The sequence below is a fragment of the Lepidochelys olivacea genome, assembly GCF_965140295.1.
Source record: "Lepidochelys olivacea isolate rLepOli2 genome assembly, chromosome: 1".
In the NCBI taxonomy this organism is placed as follows: Eukaryota; Metazoa; Chordata; order Testudines; family Cheloniidae; genus Lepidochelys; species Lepidochelys olivacea.
Genome location: NC_140411.1, coordinates 327,919,573 through 327,936,948, shown reverse-complemented (window position 1 = coordinate 327,936,948; position 17,376 = coordinate 327,919,573). Strand labels below are relative to the sequence as shown.

General features: G+C 40.7%; 1 protein-coding gene across 15 annotated transcripts in view; it reads right to left on the bottom strand.

The window, feature by feature from the left end:
• The window catches only part of SRPK2 (SRSF protein kinase 2), a 309,081-nt gene that overhangs the window by 77,841 nt on the left and 213,864 nt on the right, over positions 1-17,376 (bottom strand). For all 15 annotated transcript variants that reach the window (XM_084644353.1, XM_084644365.1, XM_084644364.1 and 12 more), the window contains 3 exons: positions 7,480-7,645; positions 3,333-3,358; positions 1,715-1,961 (listed from right to left, as the gene is read on the bottom strand). In XM_084644353.1, coding sequence (XP_084500479.1) covers positions 1,715-1,961; positions 3,333-3,358; positions 7,480-7,645 — 439 coding nt within the window. The remainder of the gene's footprint in view (positions 1-1,714; positions 1,962-3,332; positions 3,359-7,479; positions 7,646-17,376) is intronic.

Here is a 17,376-nt window from a genome sequence, read left to right as displayed (position 1 = left end):
TTTTGGTGATGGGCCTTGGGCTCATCTGATAGGATGAGACCTTGTGGTCTTTGTGGGCCAAGGTCAGACCTTGTGGCCACTGCAAGCTGAGGTCTCTCGGTGGGAAGGGTGCTAGGACACACAGAGCTGACTCCTGGGGGATAGGCTGAGGAGAGTCTACTCCACGTTAGGGGTTGTATGATAAGCTCTGTAACCCTGACACCACTTACAGGTTATATAGGGAGGAGCCCTGTAATCCCCACAATGGAACCAATTAAATGTCTGATATAGGACAGTATGGGTGATGGGCGGGTAGTGCCCCTCCCTTGTGTTAAAAGTTTAATAAAAGTTGTGGCCTGCCACTTAATTCCATGCATGTGTCCATCCTCATTTTGTCGCTGTATCCACATGAATGAGAAAGCCAAAGCTAAGGAGTGTAGACACAGAAATGTTCCATCTCAGGCCAATTGGGATGAGAAGGAACAAAAATAGTAGTTGGGGTCTTCTATATCTCCCGTATAATGACGAGAGTAGTCCAGGTGCATGCACAGATCAGGAGGATACTCCTAACAAAATATACATCTGCAATCTCTCATGCATGGACATATGTGCAGCAATGTTCCCTCTAATTTTTTCTGTTCATGTGTGAAATGAATTTTATGTGCACCAATATCGAGGTAATGTGTGGATGTGCGCCACCAGTAGAAACAAACAACCTAGATATAATATATATTTTTAATAAGTTACCATAAGGCTAATTACTCCAGCCAGGACATGTTAGGCATTTTAGAACTCACTATTCAAAGAATTAAATTTAAGCATAAGAGAGAAATAAAAATTATGAAATGCACAGACCCATCAAAAAACTCAAATAACAGCACTTTGAAAGAATAAAATTACAAAGAATACGTGTGCTTTGCAGGAAGTATCAAGATGTAACAACAACAACAATACAAGTATGTATTGGGAGGTGAGAGAGAAAGAGAGACCGTGTGTGTGTGTGTGTGTGTATGTGTGTGTGAGAGAGAGACACAAACACACACTCTGAGCGTATGTGAAAGACCCCTTTAAGTAGATCAGCACTCACAAATCCGAAGCCTGCTTGTTCAGACACAGCAGTAACCGCCAGCTCATCCCACTCCTGTGCCCTAACATGTTCCCCTCTTCCACCCCCACCCCCCCGCACTGCCTGTGGAGATGGGGTACAGGAGTGGGGTAGGGGACATCCTGACATCAATGACCCCTTTCCCCCAGCACCCTGCTTTGCACAGCAAGCAGGCGACTCCTGGGAGCAGCTGGCCAGGGCCTCCAAGGCAGAGGGCAGGAGTAGAGCAGCAGTGGGGGCAGGGGCACCTGAAGTGTGTGACACTTGATAGACTGCTGGCTGGCCAGGCAGCTGCACAGCTTAGAAGGAACTCAGATGTGCAGCTACAGTTGAATATACATATGGACAAGCACCTCAAGAACAGCAAAGTAAAAATGTTAAATTTCTCTCTCTCACCAACAGAAGTTGGTTCAGTAAAAGATATTATCTCACCCACCTCATGCCTCTAATATCCTGGGACTGACACGGTTACAACTACACTGCGTATAATATAAAACCTATTCGTTTTAGAGATTTTGTGGGATTAATTCATAATTAAGATAAACCAGTTTCAGAAAGTACAATTAAAGTTCCATCTCAGTCCCAACTCAAAATTAGTTTCAGTATCAGGGTAAAATAGAAGTTACTAACCATCTTCATTCCCAGGCTCTTCATCTGCTACCTCCTCTAAATCAGCTGTTTTTAGCTTGACCTCTGGGTGGTACTCATCTTCTTGCTCATTTGATGGTACACCCAAGGTTACATTTTCTTCTATTTTTTTCCTTTCAGCTTCTCGCTCCAGTTCTTCTATTTCCTGCAGGCGTTTCTCTAGTAGCTCAGCTTGCCTCTTCTGTTTTTTTTTCAGTTTTTTCTTTTTGTTTTTAGATATTTTCCCAACCTACATTTAACGAAGATAAACAATGTCAACTGATTATTCTTCCAATCATCTCACATCAAAGTTTAAATAATTTTTGATAGCTTTATATTTGCAAATTCTCGATATTATGTATGATATTAAAGTATTTATGTTCTCTATTTAATTTTCATCTCAAAAAGCACTTCAGATTATATAAAGCAAAAAAAGTTATGTGGGACATAACCTCAGGCCAGGAGTATTCTACTAATTAAACTAAAAAGCAAATTATATGGAAAACGGTACAGTAGAATTGACTTTATTCATTTAATCTTACTCAACAGCAACCTCCTTAACCTTTAGACTATTATTGATCACGTTCATGCATATGGAACGTACTCTGCTAACAACGTAAAAATGTTTTATTATTCTTCCAGTATTCCAATTCAGGGGAAAAACAGCTGCTAACAATCAGAAAATGGCTGTAAAAAGGTGAAGAAATTATTTTAGATCATTCACATGTTGTTTAGTTATAACTCCGTAAAAATGAAAAGCAGTTTTATTACCCACTTCATGTCAAAAACATATGCATCACTAATGGCAGAAGGAAGTGATAAAAGCTCTAATTTTCTATGCCATAAGGAATGAGAAAAGGAACTTCCAGGTACAGTAACAACAAGCAGAAGAAAAATTAACAGATTAGAGATAGCAGATTGGTGTAGTTTTACTGTAACATTTTGACTCCATTTTTAATTTTAATTAGGCATCTTTTGTATTTTGAGTTTTCTAATATATATGGAAGTTTTTTTCTTGTGGTCATTCAAAATAATTGATTTAAGTGTAGGAAATGAAGCGCAAATTTCTGCTCTGAAAGGTTCATGAATAGACCCCATAATCTTCAAGCAACTGTGCAGCACAGTCAGAAATAGATCACTGAAGTCAATGGGACTGCTCACAGTGCATAACATTAAGCATGCAGGATCAGGATTATGCCATAAGAAAGATGAAAAATGGCAATTCCTCAACTTCATTCCACATGAAGCTATTATTACAGCTTTGGAGACTGCTCAAAAATGCATCAACAGTCATGATAGGGTAAATATTGTGTTTAAAAACTGCAATTATGTATTTTGCCTATAATTCATATTTAATTCTTTTTTAAAATAAATTTATCATTACTGTGAAAGAAAAAATGTACCTTAAAAAAGAACTCCTAGACCACTCTTGATGATAACTTGCTACAAAATCATGAGAAATGAACAAAGACTGCAGAACTGCACAAAAAGTGCTTGTTTAAGGACAAAAGCTATAGTCAGAGGAGCTTCTGTATAGAATGTAAAATGTCAGTAGTCTAACAGTTAATATAACTAAAGGACAGCAAGATGCTTTAGATATGAGTTATATAAATATACTTACAGGCTTTTGTTGTGGGGCAGTACTCACTAAAAAAGAAAAAATAAAGTCAAACTCACAGGAGCATGTAAGTACATTTTAGAAAAGGATTCTGAAATAAAATATAAAATAAAATATATTGCAAACCAGTGCCTTTTTGTATTTATCAGTACGCTAGTATTGTGTCTCCTTAAAAGTATCCACAAACTTAAAACAATTAGTTGTCTTCATTGGAACAGAGGTGATATGCTGTGGATTCTCTATTACAGGCAATTTTTAAAGCAAGACTGGATGTTTTTCTATAAGATCTGCTGTAGTTCAGACAGGAATTAATTCACGGAAATCCTGCGGCCTATACAGGCAGTCAGACAAGATGAACACAGTGGTTCTTTCTGGTCTTATCCATGAATCGACACATACTGTCTTACTGTTAACAGCCTGCTCATTTTCCTACTTTAAAAACAATTAGTTTTAAAATTTGTCCATCTAAATATAGTGATCAATATACTATGAGAATAAAGCAAAAGTCTCTTATTCAGAATAACACAGTTTAAACAAAATTATTGCACTAGCTGGGTTAGGTCAGGACTCTTAAGCGAGTCCTGTCTAGCCTTCCTGCTGCCAGAAACTTGCAGCGATCCCAGCTACTCCTATGCAATTCAACTCCCCATGACCAGTTCCTGACCTTTCCACCAGGCTGGAAACCAGCAGCTGGGAGGCTCCAGGCACTCAACCACTCCACCCCAGTGGACAGCCCAAGCAACAGAAGGCTGTCATTCAAGAAGTTTTAAAGTGGCCTTTTCCTTCCCTCCTACCCTCCTCCCACACCCCACCCGGGCTACCTTGTGAGTTATCTCCCTATTTCTATAATCAATTAATAAAGAATACATGTGCTTTAAACTATAGTGACTTTATTTCCTTTGCAAGCAAGCTGTGATCGAAGAGGGGAGGGTGGGTGGCTTACAGGGAATTTAGAGGCAACCAAGCGGGCGGGTTTTCATCAAGGAGAAACAAACAGAAGTGTCACACTGTACCCTGGCCAGTCATGAAACTGGTTTTCAAAGCTTCTCTGATGCGCAGCGCTTCCTGCTGTGCTCTTCTAGCCGCGCTGATGTCTGGCTGCGTGTATTCAGCAGCCAGGCAATTTGCATCAACCTCCCACCCCGCCATAAACGTCTCCCCCTTACTCTCACAGAGATTGTGGAGCACACAGCAAGCAGCAATAACAATGGGAATATTGGTTTCGCTGAGGTCTGAGCGAGTCAGTAAACTGCGCCAGTGACCCTTTAAACGTCCAAATGCACATTCTACCACCATTCTGCATTTGCTCAGCCTATAGTTGAACAGCTCCTTACTACTGTCCAGGATGCCTGTGTACGGCTTCATGAGCCAGGGCATTAAGAGGTAGGCTGGGTCCCCAAGGATAACTATAGGCATTTCAACATCCCCAACAGTTATTTTCTGGTCTGGGAAGTAAATCCCTTCCTGCAGCCATTTAAACAGACCAGAGTTCCTGAAGACGCGAGCATCATGAACCTTTCCTGGCCATCCCACATTGATGTTGGTGAAACGTCCCACCAGTGATCCACCAGAGCTTGCAGCACCATTGAAAAGTACCCCTTGCAGTTAATGTACTGGCTGCCCTTGTGGTTTGGCCCCAAGATAGGGATATGCGTTCCATCTATAGCCCCACCACAGTTAGGGAATCCCATTGCAGCAAAGCCATCCACTATGGCCTGCACATTTCTCAGAGTCACTACCCTTGATAGCAGCAGCTCAATGATTGCGTTGGCTATTTGCATCACAGCAAACCCCACAGTAGATTTGCCCACTCCAAATTGATTCCCGACTGACCGGTAGCTGTCTGGCATTGCAAGCTTCCACAGGGCAATTGCCACTCGCTTGTGAACTGTGAGGACTGCTCTCATCTTGGTATTCTTGCGCTTCAGGGCAGGGGAAAGCAAGTCACAGAGTTCCATGAAAGTGCCCTTACGCATGCGAAAGTTTCGGAGCCACTGGGAATCACCCCAAATCTGCAACACTATGCGGTCCCACCAGTCTGTGCTTGTTTCCCGGACCCAGAATCGGCATTCCACAGCATAAGCCTGCCCCAATAACACCATGATCTCCAAACTGCTGGGGACCGCGGTTTTAGAGAACTCTGTGTTCATGTCCTCATCACCGCGCTTCCGTTGCCTCCTCGCCTGGTTTTTCAGGTGCTGCTTCTGCATAAACTGCACGATAATGCGCGAGGTGTTTACAGTGGTCATAATTGCTGCGGTGAGCTGAACAGCCGGACTCCATGATTGCTGTGCTATGGCGTCTGCTCGGGCAATCCAGGGAAAAAGGCGCAAAATGATTGTCTGCTGTTGCTTTCACAGAGGGAGGGAGGGAAGGTTGACTGACGACATTTACCCATAACCACCTGTGACAAATTTTTGGCCCCATCAGGCATTGGGAGCTCAGCCCAGAATTCCAATGGGCAGCGGAGACTGCGGGATAGCTACCCACAGTGCACTGCTCAGAACATCGATGCTTGCCACGGTACTGTTGACGCACACCACCGAATTAATGTGCTTAGTGTGGACACATGCACTTGATTTTATACAATCTGTTCCCAAAAATCAACTTCTGTAAAACCGGAGTACTTTCGTAGTGTAGCCATAGCCTCAGAGTGCTCCTCTGGATCTAAAAGGTGTACTGGTTTTTAGCAGGTTCTCAAAATTCAACACCATACCATGTAGCTCAGAAGTGGAACTATGCAAAGAGCTAAATACTACACTCATCTTCAGTTAGTTCTGGGGAAGTGTTATAAGTAATAACTACCACTGGCTAAGAACAAACTATATAAATAATTCCATCAAATATCTTCATTGAAGAGAATATTAAGGTTGCACAGTGAGTCACGTAAAAGTCAGGAAACAACATCAAGGTTGCAAGCACAATCTTAAGTGCAATTACTATACAGTCTTTAGTTACATGATCACACATGATTTCAAAACCAACGCATTATTTTTTGAAAATTTTACACGTCTAAAATCATACGTATAATATTCCAGATGGCTGAACCACTCTTGCTCAAACTTTTAAAAAAATCATCTTCAGGCAAAGACTAAGCCTGAAAAGTTTCAGTCTAAATGGTGAATGTTTTGGAAAGTTGTGAAGATCTGAAAACAACGTGCTAGATTGTGGAAACATTTATGGAACCTTAACTGCAAAGGTTGCTAGACTCCTGCTGTAACAGACGACATTATTAAAATACAACTCAACTATTGCTCCCTACACATTTTTCCATAGTATTGTATAATAACTTTCTTAATTATTATCTTTTCCCCATGCTTGTGGCTGATATGGTGGATTGATAAATGACCAGGAGCCACAAGACTGATGACCATTAGAAAGCCACATTTTCTCTAAGTATCCCTTTACTGTTTCATAGTGAACTCTCCTAGCCATCCACACTGTGCAAAGGTAGAAAAGAAGGTACAGTCCCACCTGAACCCTAGGCAAATTTCACAAGCTATTTTATATGTGAGTGGGAAGTATACCTAAAAGAGGACACTGATGTATGTACAATACATTCACTTTTCAAAGCTTAAAGACCAGGGATTCCAAGACTTGATTTAGTTGAGGACTGGTCCTGCTTTGAGCAGGGGGTTGGACTTGATGACCTCCCGAGGCCCCTGATAGTCTATGATTCTATGACTTTTGTGACATCACTAGATCTAACTATAATGCCTAGATTAGAAGTCAGACAATTTGAAATTTAAGGTAATGAACTTGGGACAGAATTGGAAAACAATTTAAAGTTATTAACTCTTATGACTGCTGCAGTACGGCAGGGCTCCAGTGCAGCTAATAGCTGTCATTTGAGTTCCCAACTTGAAAAACGTGAAAGATTGTTTAGGCACATCATTTCCCTATATTACAGTACTCTGAATACTGAGAGCATACCAACGTGAGAAACCGAAAACATCCCTCGGATGGCTTTCCTGTGGTCTAAATAATACTTACATTAAACTAGGGATACATTAAGTAATTAACATTCACACATTTAATTCAGTCATTTAAAATATAAAATATTCATGAACTAGAACAAGTTAAATGTGATTATGATGATCTGTTTTCCAATGCAGTTTTACTTGCAGCAAGTTTAACTCTATTACTGTACCTGCTGAGCCAGAAGGAGGAGGAGCACCAGCTTTCTGCCACTCTGTAGCTTCAGCAGCCATTCTACGCACATAGGCATCATCCACACACATCAAGATATTTTCTGGTTTTATATCTGTATGGATGATCTTGCATTTGCTGTGTAGATAATCTAAACCCTGAAGGACCTGCATACAACAAAATCAGTTGAAAAAAATTTTGATAGTCTGACCAACATAAATACATAAATTGTCTTACTGTTTAAATAATTATTCTAATTCAAATGCAATAAAATATGAAAACTTGACTTCAATGTAGTATACAAGTATTTTATAAGATGTTAATATTCTGAATGTTCAAACAGTCAGAAATATTTTATACACTGTGTTCAACAAAAGGTAATTTTCCTTAGATATACAATATTACCTCAGTTTCCAACTTGACTAAGATGTTATGATGATTTGTCCACTTTTATCTATTACACCTTTGGCATTTCAAATTTATTTGTTATAAAATATTGGCCGTCACAGATTATTTAGCCCAGGGCACATTTTTTACACTATACACAGGAAGCAGCCTGCAAGTTATCACACAAATCTACATAAATTCTGGTGCAAAATTGGTAACAAGAAAAAAATGACACCCTCATAATATTAATCTGCACTTTTACAGCACTGTCCATCAGAAGATCTTAAAGCACTTTACAATCACAAATGAACTAGACCTCACAACACCATTAAGAACAGACAGGTTAAGTGAATTATCTGATGTCGCTGAAGAAGCCTGTGGCAGTGTGGAAAATAGAATCCCTATGCTTTATCCACAAGAACCCTGTGCCCCTCTAAACATTTTATCAAGACATTACACAGCACATTCTTAATCCAACCCTTCTCAGAATCATTCAAGATATGATGAATTTTAAAAGCTAAATGTGTGGGTTCAAAAACCTAATACTGGAATCACTAATCTGGATTCGTGCGTGCAAGTCTGGTCCACTAAATTCCAAAATTTGCTTGTTTATTTGAAAAACCAACTGAAAGAGCAGGGATTATTCTCTTAAAGGATAGAAACCGCAGTTTATCCTGAAAAGATATATGATGGCAAGCAGTCCAAGTTTTAGAAAAAGGACACTAAAGTAATATCCACATCAAGAAAGTGCTCGTGATTAGAGCTTGTTGAGAAATGGTTTTCCCATTTTGCAAAATTTTTTGAGATTTAAAAAACTCTCCTGCTCTGCACTGGAACGAAACTGAGAACTTTCAAAAAATGTTCACAAAAAACAGGAGAGAGATTCTCCACTCCAGAACTGTCAATAGCCTTGTCGTTCAGGCACTCACCGAGGATGTGAGACACCCAGATTTGACTCTCTGCTCCACACCAAGCAGAGCAGGGACTTGAACCTCTCTATCCCATACCCTAGGTATGCCCTAACCACTTGGCTAGAGAATCAATCCTCTCTCTCTCTCTCTCTCCCCCACCATTCTAGTTTTCACCAGAAATTCTATCCTTGACCTGACATACTTTGGGCATGGCTACACTTACAGATGTAGAGTGCTTTGAGTTAAACCAGCCTTTGTAGGGTGCAGTAGGGAAAGTGCTGCAGTCTGTCCACACTGATAGCTTCAAGCGCATTGGCGTGGCCACATTTGTGGCACTTGCAGCGGCATTGGGAACGGTGCATTATGGGCAGCTATCCCAGCATGCAAGAGGCCGCAACGTGCTTTTCAAATGGGTGGGGTGGGGTGGAGTGTGACAGGGAGTGTGTTGTGTGTATGTGGGGGAGAGAGAGTGGGTTTTTGGGGGGCTGAGAGCATGTCAGCATGCTGTCTTGTAAGTTCAGACAGCAACAGACCCCCGTCGCCGCCCCGCCACTCTCTCTCACACACAGCATTCCACATGAATGACTTGCTTTGTCTCAGAGCAGATAAGCAGCAGGCTGTCAGAAACGGAGCTTTCAAAGGGCATTTCCGCATTCCTACAGCCGATTCCAAACAATGACAAGAGTGGCCACCTAACTTAAGGGGATTATGGGACGTTTCCGGAAGCTGATCAGAGCGCAGTAAAGCAACACCTCGTTCACCCTGGCGCTGCGGCACCCCAGCAAGGGCACAGTAAACATTATTCCACTCACTGAGGTGTAGTACCAGCAGCACTGTAGCCGCAGAGTCAGAGCGTTCTACGTGTCTTGCCAGTGTGGACAGGTAGTGAGCTAGTGCGTCCAGGGCTCCTTTACTGAGCTGTAACTCGCAAGTGCAGCCAAGCCCTTTCCCAATGAAAAGTTTTGGTTTTGACCAATCAGCATTTTCCAGTTAAAAACATTTAAATGAAAAATTCCTGAGCAGCTTTACTCACGATTCCTCTACTCCATCTACTACAATATCTCCTCATTTTAACAATGTCTATATAACACAGAGACCAAGACAAAGATTCTCAGAGTACATTAAAGGCCCTAAGTTTTTTCCCCCAAAAAAACTCTCTGTTTTAATGGTAGAAAGACAAGGAATTCAGTGAAGCTTAAGTAACTGATTCTCAGACATAGTATAAAATTTGCAATTGCACACTAGATAAAGTTAAAAATTTTTGCCCAGTTTTGGAATTAGAGGATAAAACCAAAAAGCTCAAATTTTTATTGGACCTTTGTATTGTTAAGATTTAATTTTGGTTGGGGTTTCTTTTAAAAGAAATACATCTCTTGAATCGCATCTTTTGATAATAATTAAACTATTATTATTATTTTATTTATTTGGTTCCTATTCTCCACTAATCCAGCTGAGAAACATTTTTGGTGACGAATTTGAAAGTTTCAAGTGATAGAAAATTATTATAGATTATTGGTCGGTAAAAAAAATGAACACCACAAACATTTTATTTTGTTGCATTAGCAGGGTACATACATTACACAGAAAATAGTTCTTACACACCAGCAAAGAGTACTAAAAGCTTTAATTAAACCAAATGTATTTAAGAGGCTTGCTGGCACAGTGATCCTTTCTATTATGGTGATGTAATTTCAAATTATTATTTATGATATAAATAACACTGAGTTTCATGATCTGTGACAAAGAATTATACTAATGTTAGGATTTATAGATAAGAATGTTCTTAGCCTGAACTTTAGTCAGAAAGCTTAAACTAAAAATAGAAGGTATGATGATGCACTAAACCTGTGTGAGAAAAATATCAAATTCTATACAGGGACTGAGACCAAGACTGGGCATAATCCCTAGTTTTTATTTACATCATCTGGCAAGGGGAAGATTGAAATGGATAAGAAAAGCTACATTTTCCTGGGTGTCAAAAAATGCAGACAGGAAATATTCCGTTAATATCCCTATAGATATAGTTTAGGGGGATCCAAACTGTGGTATAGTTTCTCACTTGGAAAGGTCGTATATATAAGAATTTGACTGCTCCACATCAAGAGATACTTTTCCACCACTTATCAGATTCTCTCTCATTGATAGTTAACCGGGATTGCAGACCATTATGCCTCTGAGAGTCTATTACTTACTACACATGGTTCATTTACACAAAAATCAAGAATGTTCACAGATGGAATACAAGATGCTAATTTTGGATCTTTTCAATTTCAGAGCATGTCCCTTGTCAGATAAGCTAGTGCTTTAAGTTTTACTGCCCAAAGGAATACTCCTTCAACATTAGTAAATCTGCACTTTCAAGCATTCCCACTGGAACAACAGGACTTTCCCTCTGACAACAGATCATTTTGCAGCTCCACAGAATCGGCTCTTGTATAACATTTCATACAGTTCTGATCTGGGGGAAGAAAACAGATCAAACGCTGCTCAACACTGAAATTAAGTTTCCTATTAAACAACTAAAAAAGCAATTACTGATTAAAACTAGGCCTGAATTATGCATCTGAGTAAGATTATAACCAAATTTTCAACCAGTGTTCTAAATCTGACAAAGCATTTTGTAAAGTACAGATTTACATGGTTTTTTTAGACTGTCCCCCAAGATGTCTGTATTATATCAAATAATCTGTTTTAAATAAAAATGTTTACTGTCCAGCAAACAATGCAACAGCTAGATTGTTTCACAACAAAATTTAACTTTCAGTATATCTACTGAACAAATTTTATTTATCTATGCCAAACCACAGAAGAGAGGATGAAAAGCTGCATACCTTAAGAGATAAACCATCTGGCAACACTGTGGTTCACTAGTTGTACCATCCATACAATTCCACATACTCCATTCATCCCATCTCCACTATATGTAACTCTCCCCCGCCTTCCATAACTGATTGTTCACCTACCCTTATTTTTTTTTTTAATGAAGTGTATGTGGATTGTTTCAGCTTCTTTGTCGGAGCATAGGTTTAAACTATATATTTTTAGTAGGGGTTCATTTAATTTATTTGTATTATTTCTGAATTAATTTTTAGTAACTTAATTTTGAAAGTATTTTGGCTTTTGACTTTTTTGCTCATACTTAGTCATATTTTCAAAGTCTAGGGATTTGCCTTCTTTCCTGACAAAATCTGGATTAAACTAGCTTTAGACCTATATATTATTCAAAGAACTTTCTCAAAAGTTACTTGAATCTGTATTACCAGAACCAGTTCAATCATCCCTAGATAACCTATTAAAGAAATCAAGATTAACAACAATCATGCACAAAAATGTGTGCTGATTCATTAATTTATGCAAACAACAACCTTACAAGGCCAATGGGAAATTATCCCAGGAAAAAATACACATTGATCTCATCTGGTTGAGATTATAGATGGACATCCTAAAACAAGAACATGTCAATTAACTGAAATGGATACAATACAATTAGCTGAATCCAGTATGTTCCGTGCAAGCCAGCTGTTTTGGGAATGCCTTACTCTGAAAAAGACATTGGGAATATATGCTAGAGAAAACGGACCATAATACTAGTCATACACTGTCAGTTATTCCTGAATTATGTCCATTACATAATAGGGATAAAAAGAAAAACTCAACAAAAGAATGTGTAAAATGGATCAAAGTAAGTAATTCACATCTGTACAAATCTGACTCAAAACCTAGATGTAAAGGATAGATCACATCACTATCTGAAACAACTTTGTATGAGAGTACAAAATAAAGTTTACATGGTAAAGAAGAAATATTTAATTCCCTATGGAGATTAATCCTATAATGTTAATAAGGGAAGGATACTTGTCTTCATTCTGTTTCTCTGAATCTTAAAATTTTTTCACTCCTGGATCTCAGCTTCTTAGTGAGACATAGGTGGAAAACCACAAACTCTGGAAGTTTTTGGCCCCAAAGAACAGTAGTTGTGGTGAAGTGCATCTGACAACTGCCTGCCATCTTGGTGGTCCCGCACTTCCCTGAACCACCAACTACGACCAATTTCACTTTAACATTTCAGTCCGATACTAATTCGGCAGGAAATTAAGGCTCCCCATAAAGCCAAGCTGATCACCAAAAAGAATGATTGAAAAAAAAAAATCTTTCTTCGAAGGCACTTAGATGTAAATACTTCACCACTGGTTAAAGAAAACTCCTCTGAACTCCCAGGGCAGAGGGGTGTGTGTGTAAGAATCCTGCAAGATGATATCTTCAGAGAAGAAGAATTACACACAAGTAATTTTCACTTCTCTAAAAATACCATCTTTGAAGGAATCTGGGTAATCAGAAGCTTGTCACATCTTGTTACAAACCTAGATTCCGAGCTCTCAGGAACAGGGATTGTTTTCATGTTATTTGGTATTACAATGGGGCCCTGAACAGTGATTGGGCCTCCTAAACTCTACTGTAATACCAATCAGAAAAAAAAGCAGCAGAAGCAGCTGGAGGAAGATATCCCAATGGAAAAGACAATTTTAACTAACAAGAGCAGACAGAACAAAGGCAACATAGAGCAAGGAACAGGTTTTTTTCTGTTTTTGTTTTAAACAAACAACAAAAAAGGAGAAAAAGATTACCTCCCTGGTAATTACCACATCAGGCCTACTACTCAAGGACTGGTAGGGTGTGTTCCATCAAACAAAAGAACAAAATTCAACCAATTCCAAGGAGAGACATCCAGAGAAAACAAAACTGTAGAAGACAGAAGAGTCTGGGCTCCCCAGCCATGGAGCAGAACCACAGAACTGTGATACTGAAGCAAAAACACTCCTGAAAAACTGAATACAAACATCAGTATTCAGTGAACATACCACCTACAGCCTATGTAGACATATACATATGTATCTATAATTGAATAATTCTTTGTCAGCCTCTAGTGGCTGACTCACCATGGGCTATAGAAGCCTGGCATGGTTCAGGGTTGTCTGATCATACAAATAAAAAAATGCAGACAGCCATATAGGTGTGGGCCAACATTTATAAAGTTGTGTGCCTAAGCTGTATGTAGGGAATATTCATCACTTGGAATTCATGTTAAACAAAGTCTTTAACTCTTAAAAAGTTTTATCAGAGGCTGACTTCCAACAGAAAAAGACCCAAGTAATTGCATTTTGTATAGCTGAAGATAAATTACTTGGGACTCAACCCACCAAGTAAACCAAATTTTAATTTTATTATTAAAAGCAAGAAATCAAAAACGCAGGTAAGTCACAACACAACATAATGCAATTCCACAGCTACTTCACTTTGTACCTGGGACTACACCTGGACAGAGCTTAAGAATTACTCCCACACTCTTAAGTATTAATAGCCTAGCTGAAACAACGTCTAAAGACCTTCCACTTAAATATCCAGATAAAAATCCTTCAGATACCAATTTGTTTATCTTAAAGCCCCTGCAGCATGCATGAGAAAAGACAAGTAACCTACAAGTTTAAATGCCTCACTTGAATAATACAATAATTTTTTTCATAACTGGAGCCTTTGTTTCTGTAACTGACAATGAATGCTGCTAAGTGAGTGAAATTTGAAATAATCTTAATATGCATCTTGGTTGGTTTTGCAGAACAATGTAGAACTACAGAATTGCATTGTGCTGTTATATGACCTGTCTATTTTATTTTATTCTTGCTCTTAATACATAATAATTAAGTAGAATTTAGTTTGCTTCATGAGTGGAGTTCTGAGTCCTCAGTCAAGGGCTATATCAACTGCTAATTAATTAATTTAGGCTTTTCAGTAGGAAAAAGTCAGACTTTTAAAAAAAGTAAGACTTTATGTAACAGTCATAAATAGCCCCTACAGAATCAGTCTCCTAAATCCCTATTTAGGCTTCCAAATAAAAGTGCCTTAATTTTAGAAGTCCTGAGCACCTGCAGCTTTTAAATCAAATGTTAGACACCTAGCTTTGAAAACTGGTCATGATCCCCTAGCAACAACAGAGCCACCTGCCGAGTGCACGGATACCAAATGAAATGCGAAAGCTGGGCGGGCTGAGGAAGGGACTTAAGCCACTTCTAGTCAGGGGTGGCAAGTTGTGTGGGCATGTGGTGCCTATGCTCCACCAATATAAGAGCCCCCTACCCCAGCCCAGAGCCCGCACCCAAACTCCCTCCCAGAGCCCTCTCTCTCCCACTCCCACACCCAAACTTCCTCCCAGAGCCCTCTCCCGCCCCTCTCGCACCCAAACTCCCTCCCAGAGCATTAGGCAGGTGGGGGGGGGGGGCAGACTTGGACCCGTTCTGGGCACCCCAACCCCCTGCCCCAGCCCAGACCCTGCAGGGCTGCACCCAAACTTCCACCCAGAGCCCGCCCCCCCCCTCGCACCCCAACCCCCTGCCCCAGCCCAGAGCCTGCACCCAAACTCCCTCCCAGAGCCTTAGGCAGGTGTGCGTGTGGATGGGGTGCTTGGACCTGTTCTGAGCATCACCAAAAATTATACAAACATGCCGCCTCTGCCTCTAGTAACACTTCCAAACTTTTTCACACTGACTTTGTTAAGAGAAGGCTCATGGGGTAAGACATGGGAAGAGAGCTGGCATGACAATATGTCCACTAAGCTAAGTACTTATCATGACCTTGGAAAGGGATTTTAGAAGTTTTCCTTAACACCACTGTAGTCTCGAAAATTTGGAGGCTACAGCTGTATAAAACACACTCATTGAATGATCCTACTCCATTTGAACCTACACCACTATTGAGAAGTGACTTACCATGTAAGAAAAATAGCCTTTATTAGTTTGTGAAGGACTCCACTAAGACCCCACAACTCAGGGGCTTCGGTGCGGATTTTAGTAAGCATCAAGTCTCAGCTGATCATTGAGTTCTGATGTTAGCTCTCATTCCAAAGACAGTTACCCCAAGGATGCTATCGCTGTTGCAGACTAATTGGCCTTAAAGGCAACAGGGGCTAAATGATCTGTCAAAAATACCTCTGTTTTGCCTGCATCTCTTTCACGGGCCTATGGTTATGTCTCCAAATTCCTCTACTCCATCCATAAAACTCCAAAACCTATTCTACTCCAGGAAGATTTTCTCTATGTAGAAAATGACAGCTATGGGTTGGTAACCCCATCTTCAGAATGAGAGTCAGACCTGGTCTACATTACAAAGTTAGGTCGACATAAGCTGCGTTAGGTCAAGTTAATAAAGTATGTGTCTACGCATCCAAGTCCCTTCCGCCGACCTAAAGGGCTTGTAAAGTTGACTTTTGTACACTACCTCCAAGGGAGCCATAGCGCTTGAGTCGACATCCACGCATTGACATGTGGATAGTGTAGACACTGCGTTGTGTAATTCGAATGAATTGGCCTCCAGGAGGTATCCCACAGTGCTCTGCTGTGACCACTCTAGAGAGCACTTTCAACCCCACTGCACTTCAGCCAGGTACACAGGAAACAACTGCCCGTCTGTTAAAGCCCCAGGACCTTTTGAATTTTCATTTCCTGTTTGATCAGCGTGGAGAGCTCGTCAACACAGCTGGTCATGATACCCAAGGCCGCAAACGTGCTCCAGCATGGAGTACACAGGAGGTGATGGATCTTATTACTGTGTGGGGAGAAGAGTCTGTGCAGGCAGAGCTCCAATCCAGCAGAAGAAACGCTAACATCTACGCCAAAATCGTGCAGGGCCTGGGAGAGAAAGGCTACACCAGGAACATGCAGCAGTGCCGCATGAAAATAAAGAAGTTTCTGCAAACGTACCAGAAGACAAGGGAAGTGAACAGATGCTCTGGTTCTGAGCCACAGACATGCTGCTTCTATGAGGAGCTGCATGCAATTCTTGGTGACGACCCCACCACTACCCCAAAACACTCCTTGGATACCTCCCAGGAGCCCGGATGACCTCGAGCAACAATGAGGAGGATGTTGCTGATGAGGAAGAGGAGGAGAATGCGAGGCAAGCAAGCGGAGGATCCATCCTCCCCGACAGCCAAGAACTATTTTTTAACTCTGGAGCCTATCCCCTCACAGGACCAATTGTCAGCGGAGCATGATATTGTGGAAGGCACCTCTGGTGAGTATACATTTCCAATTAAACTGTAGGGGTTACATGCTATTATTTTTAATGTTGAATCTGAAGAAAAAAATAGGTACAGTGGTTATCAGTGGCCACTCCAGCTATGCAGAGGGTGCTTTCCGAAAAAGACTGTTTATGTGCACAGGGTTGGCCCTGGAATCCTCCATGGAGATCTCTAAGAACCTTTCATGGAGGCACTCTGCAACCCTTTCCAGAAAGTTTCTGGGAAGAGCTGCCTCATTTTGTCCACCATGGTAGGACACTTTCCTGCACCACTCCAGTATTAACTCTTCTGGCATCATTGTGGTACACAGCATTGCAGAATAAGGACCAGGAGCGTACCCAGACGCTTGCAGGATGTGCTCCCTTTCCGCCTCTGTTACCCTCAGGAGAGGGTTATCGCATATGGTCACCTAGGGGAAATGGGGGAAGTTTTAAATGCTAGCCCTTAAACCGCAAGCAATTTGACAAGTAATCTGCCCATTTAGTGAATTTTGGCTCACACAACCATGCTTTCCTGAGCGTGCCCTGGT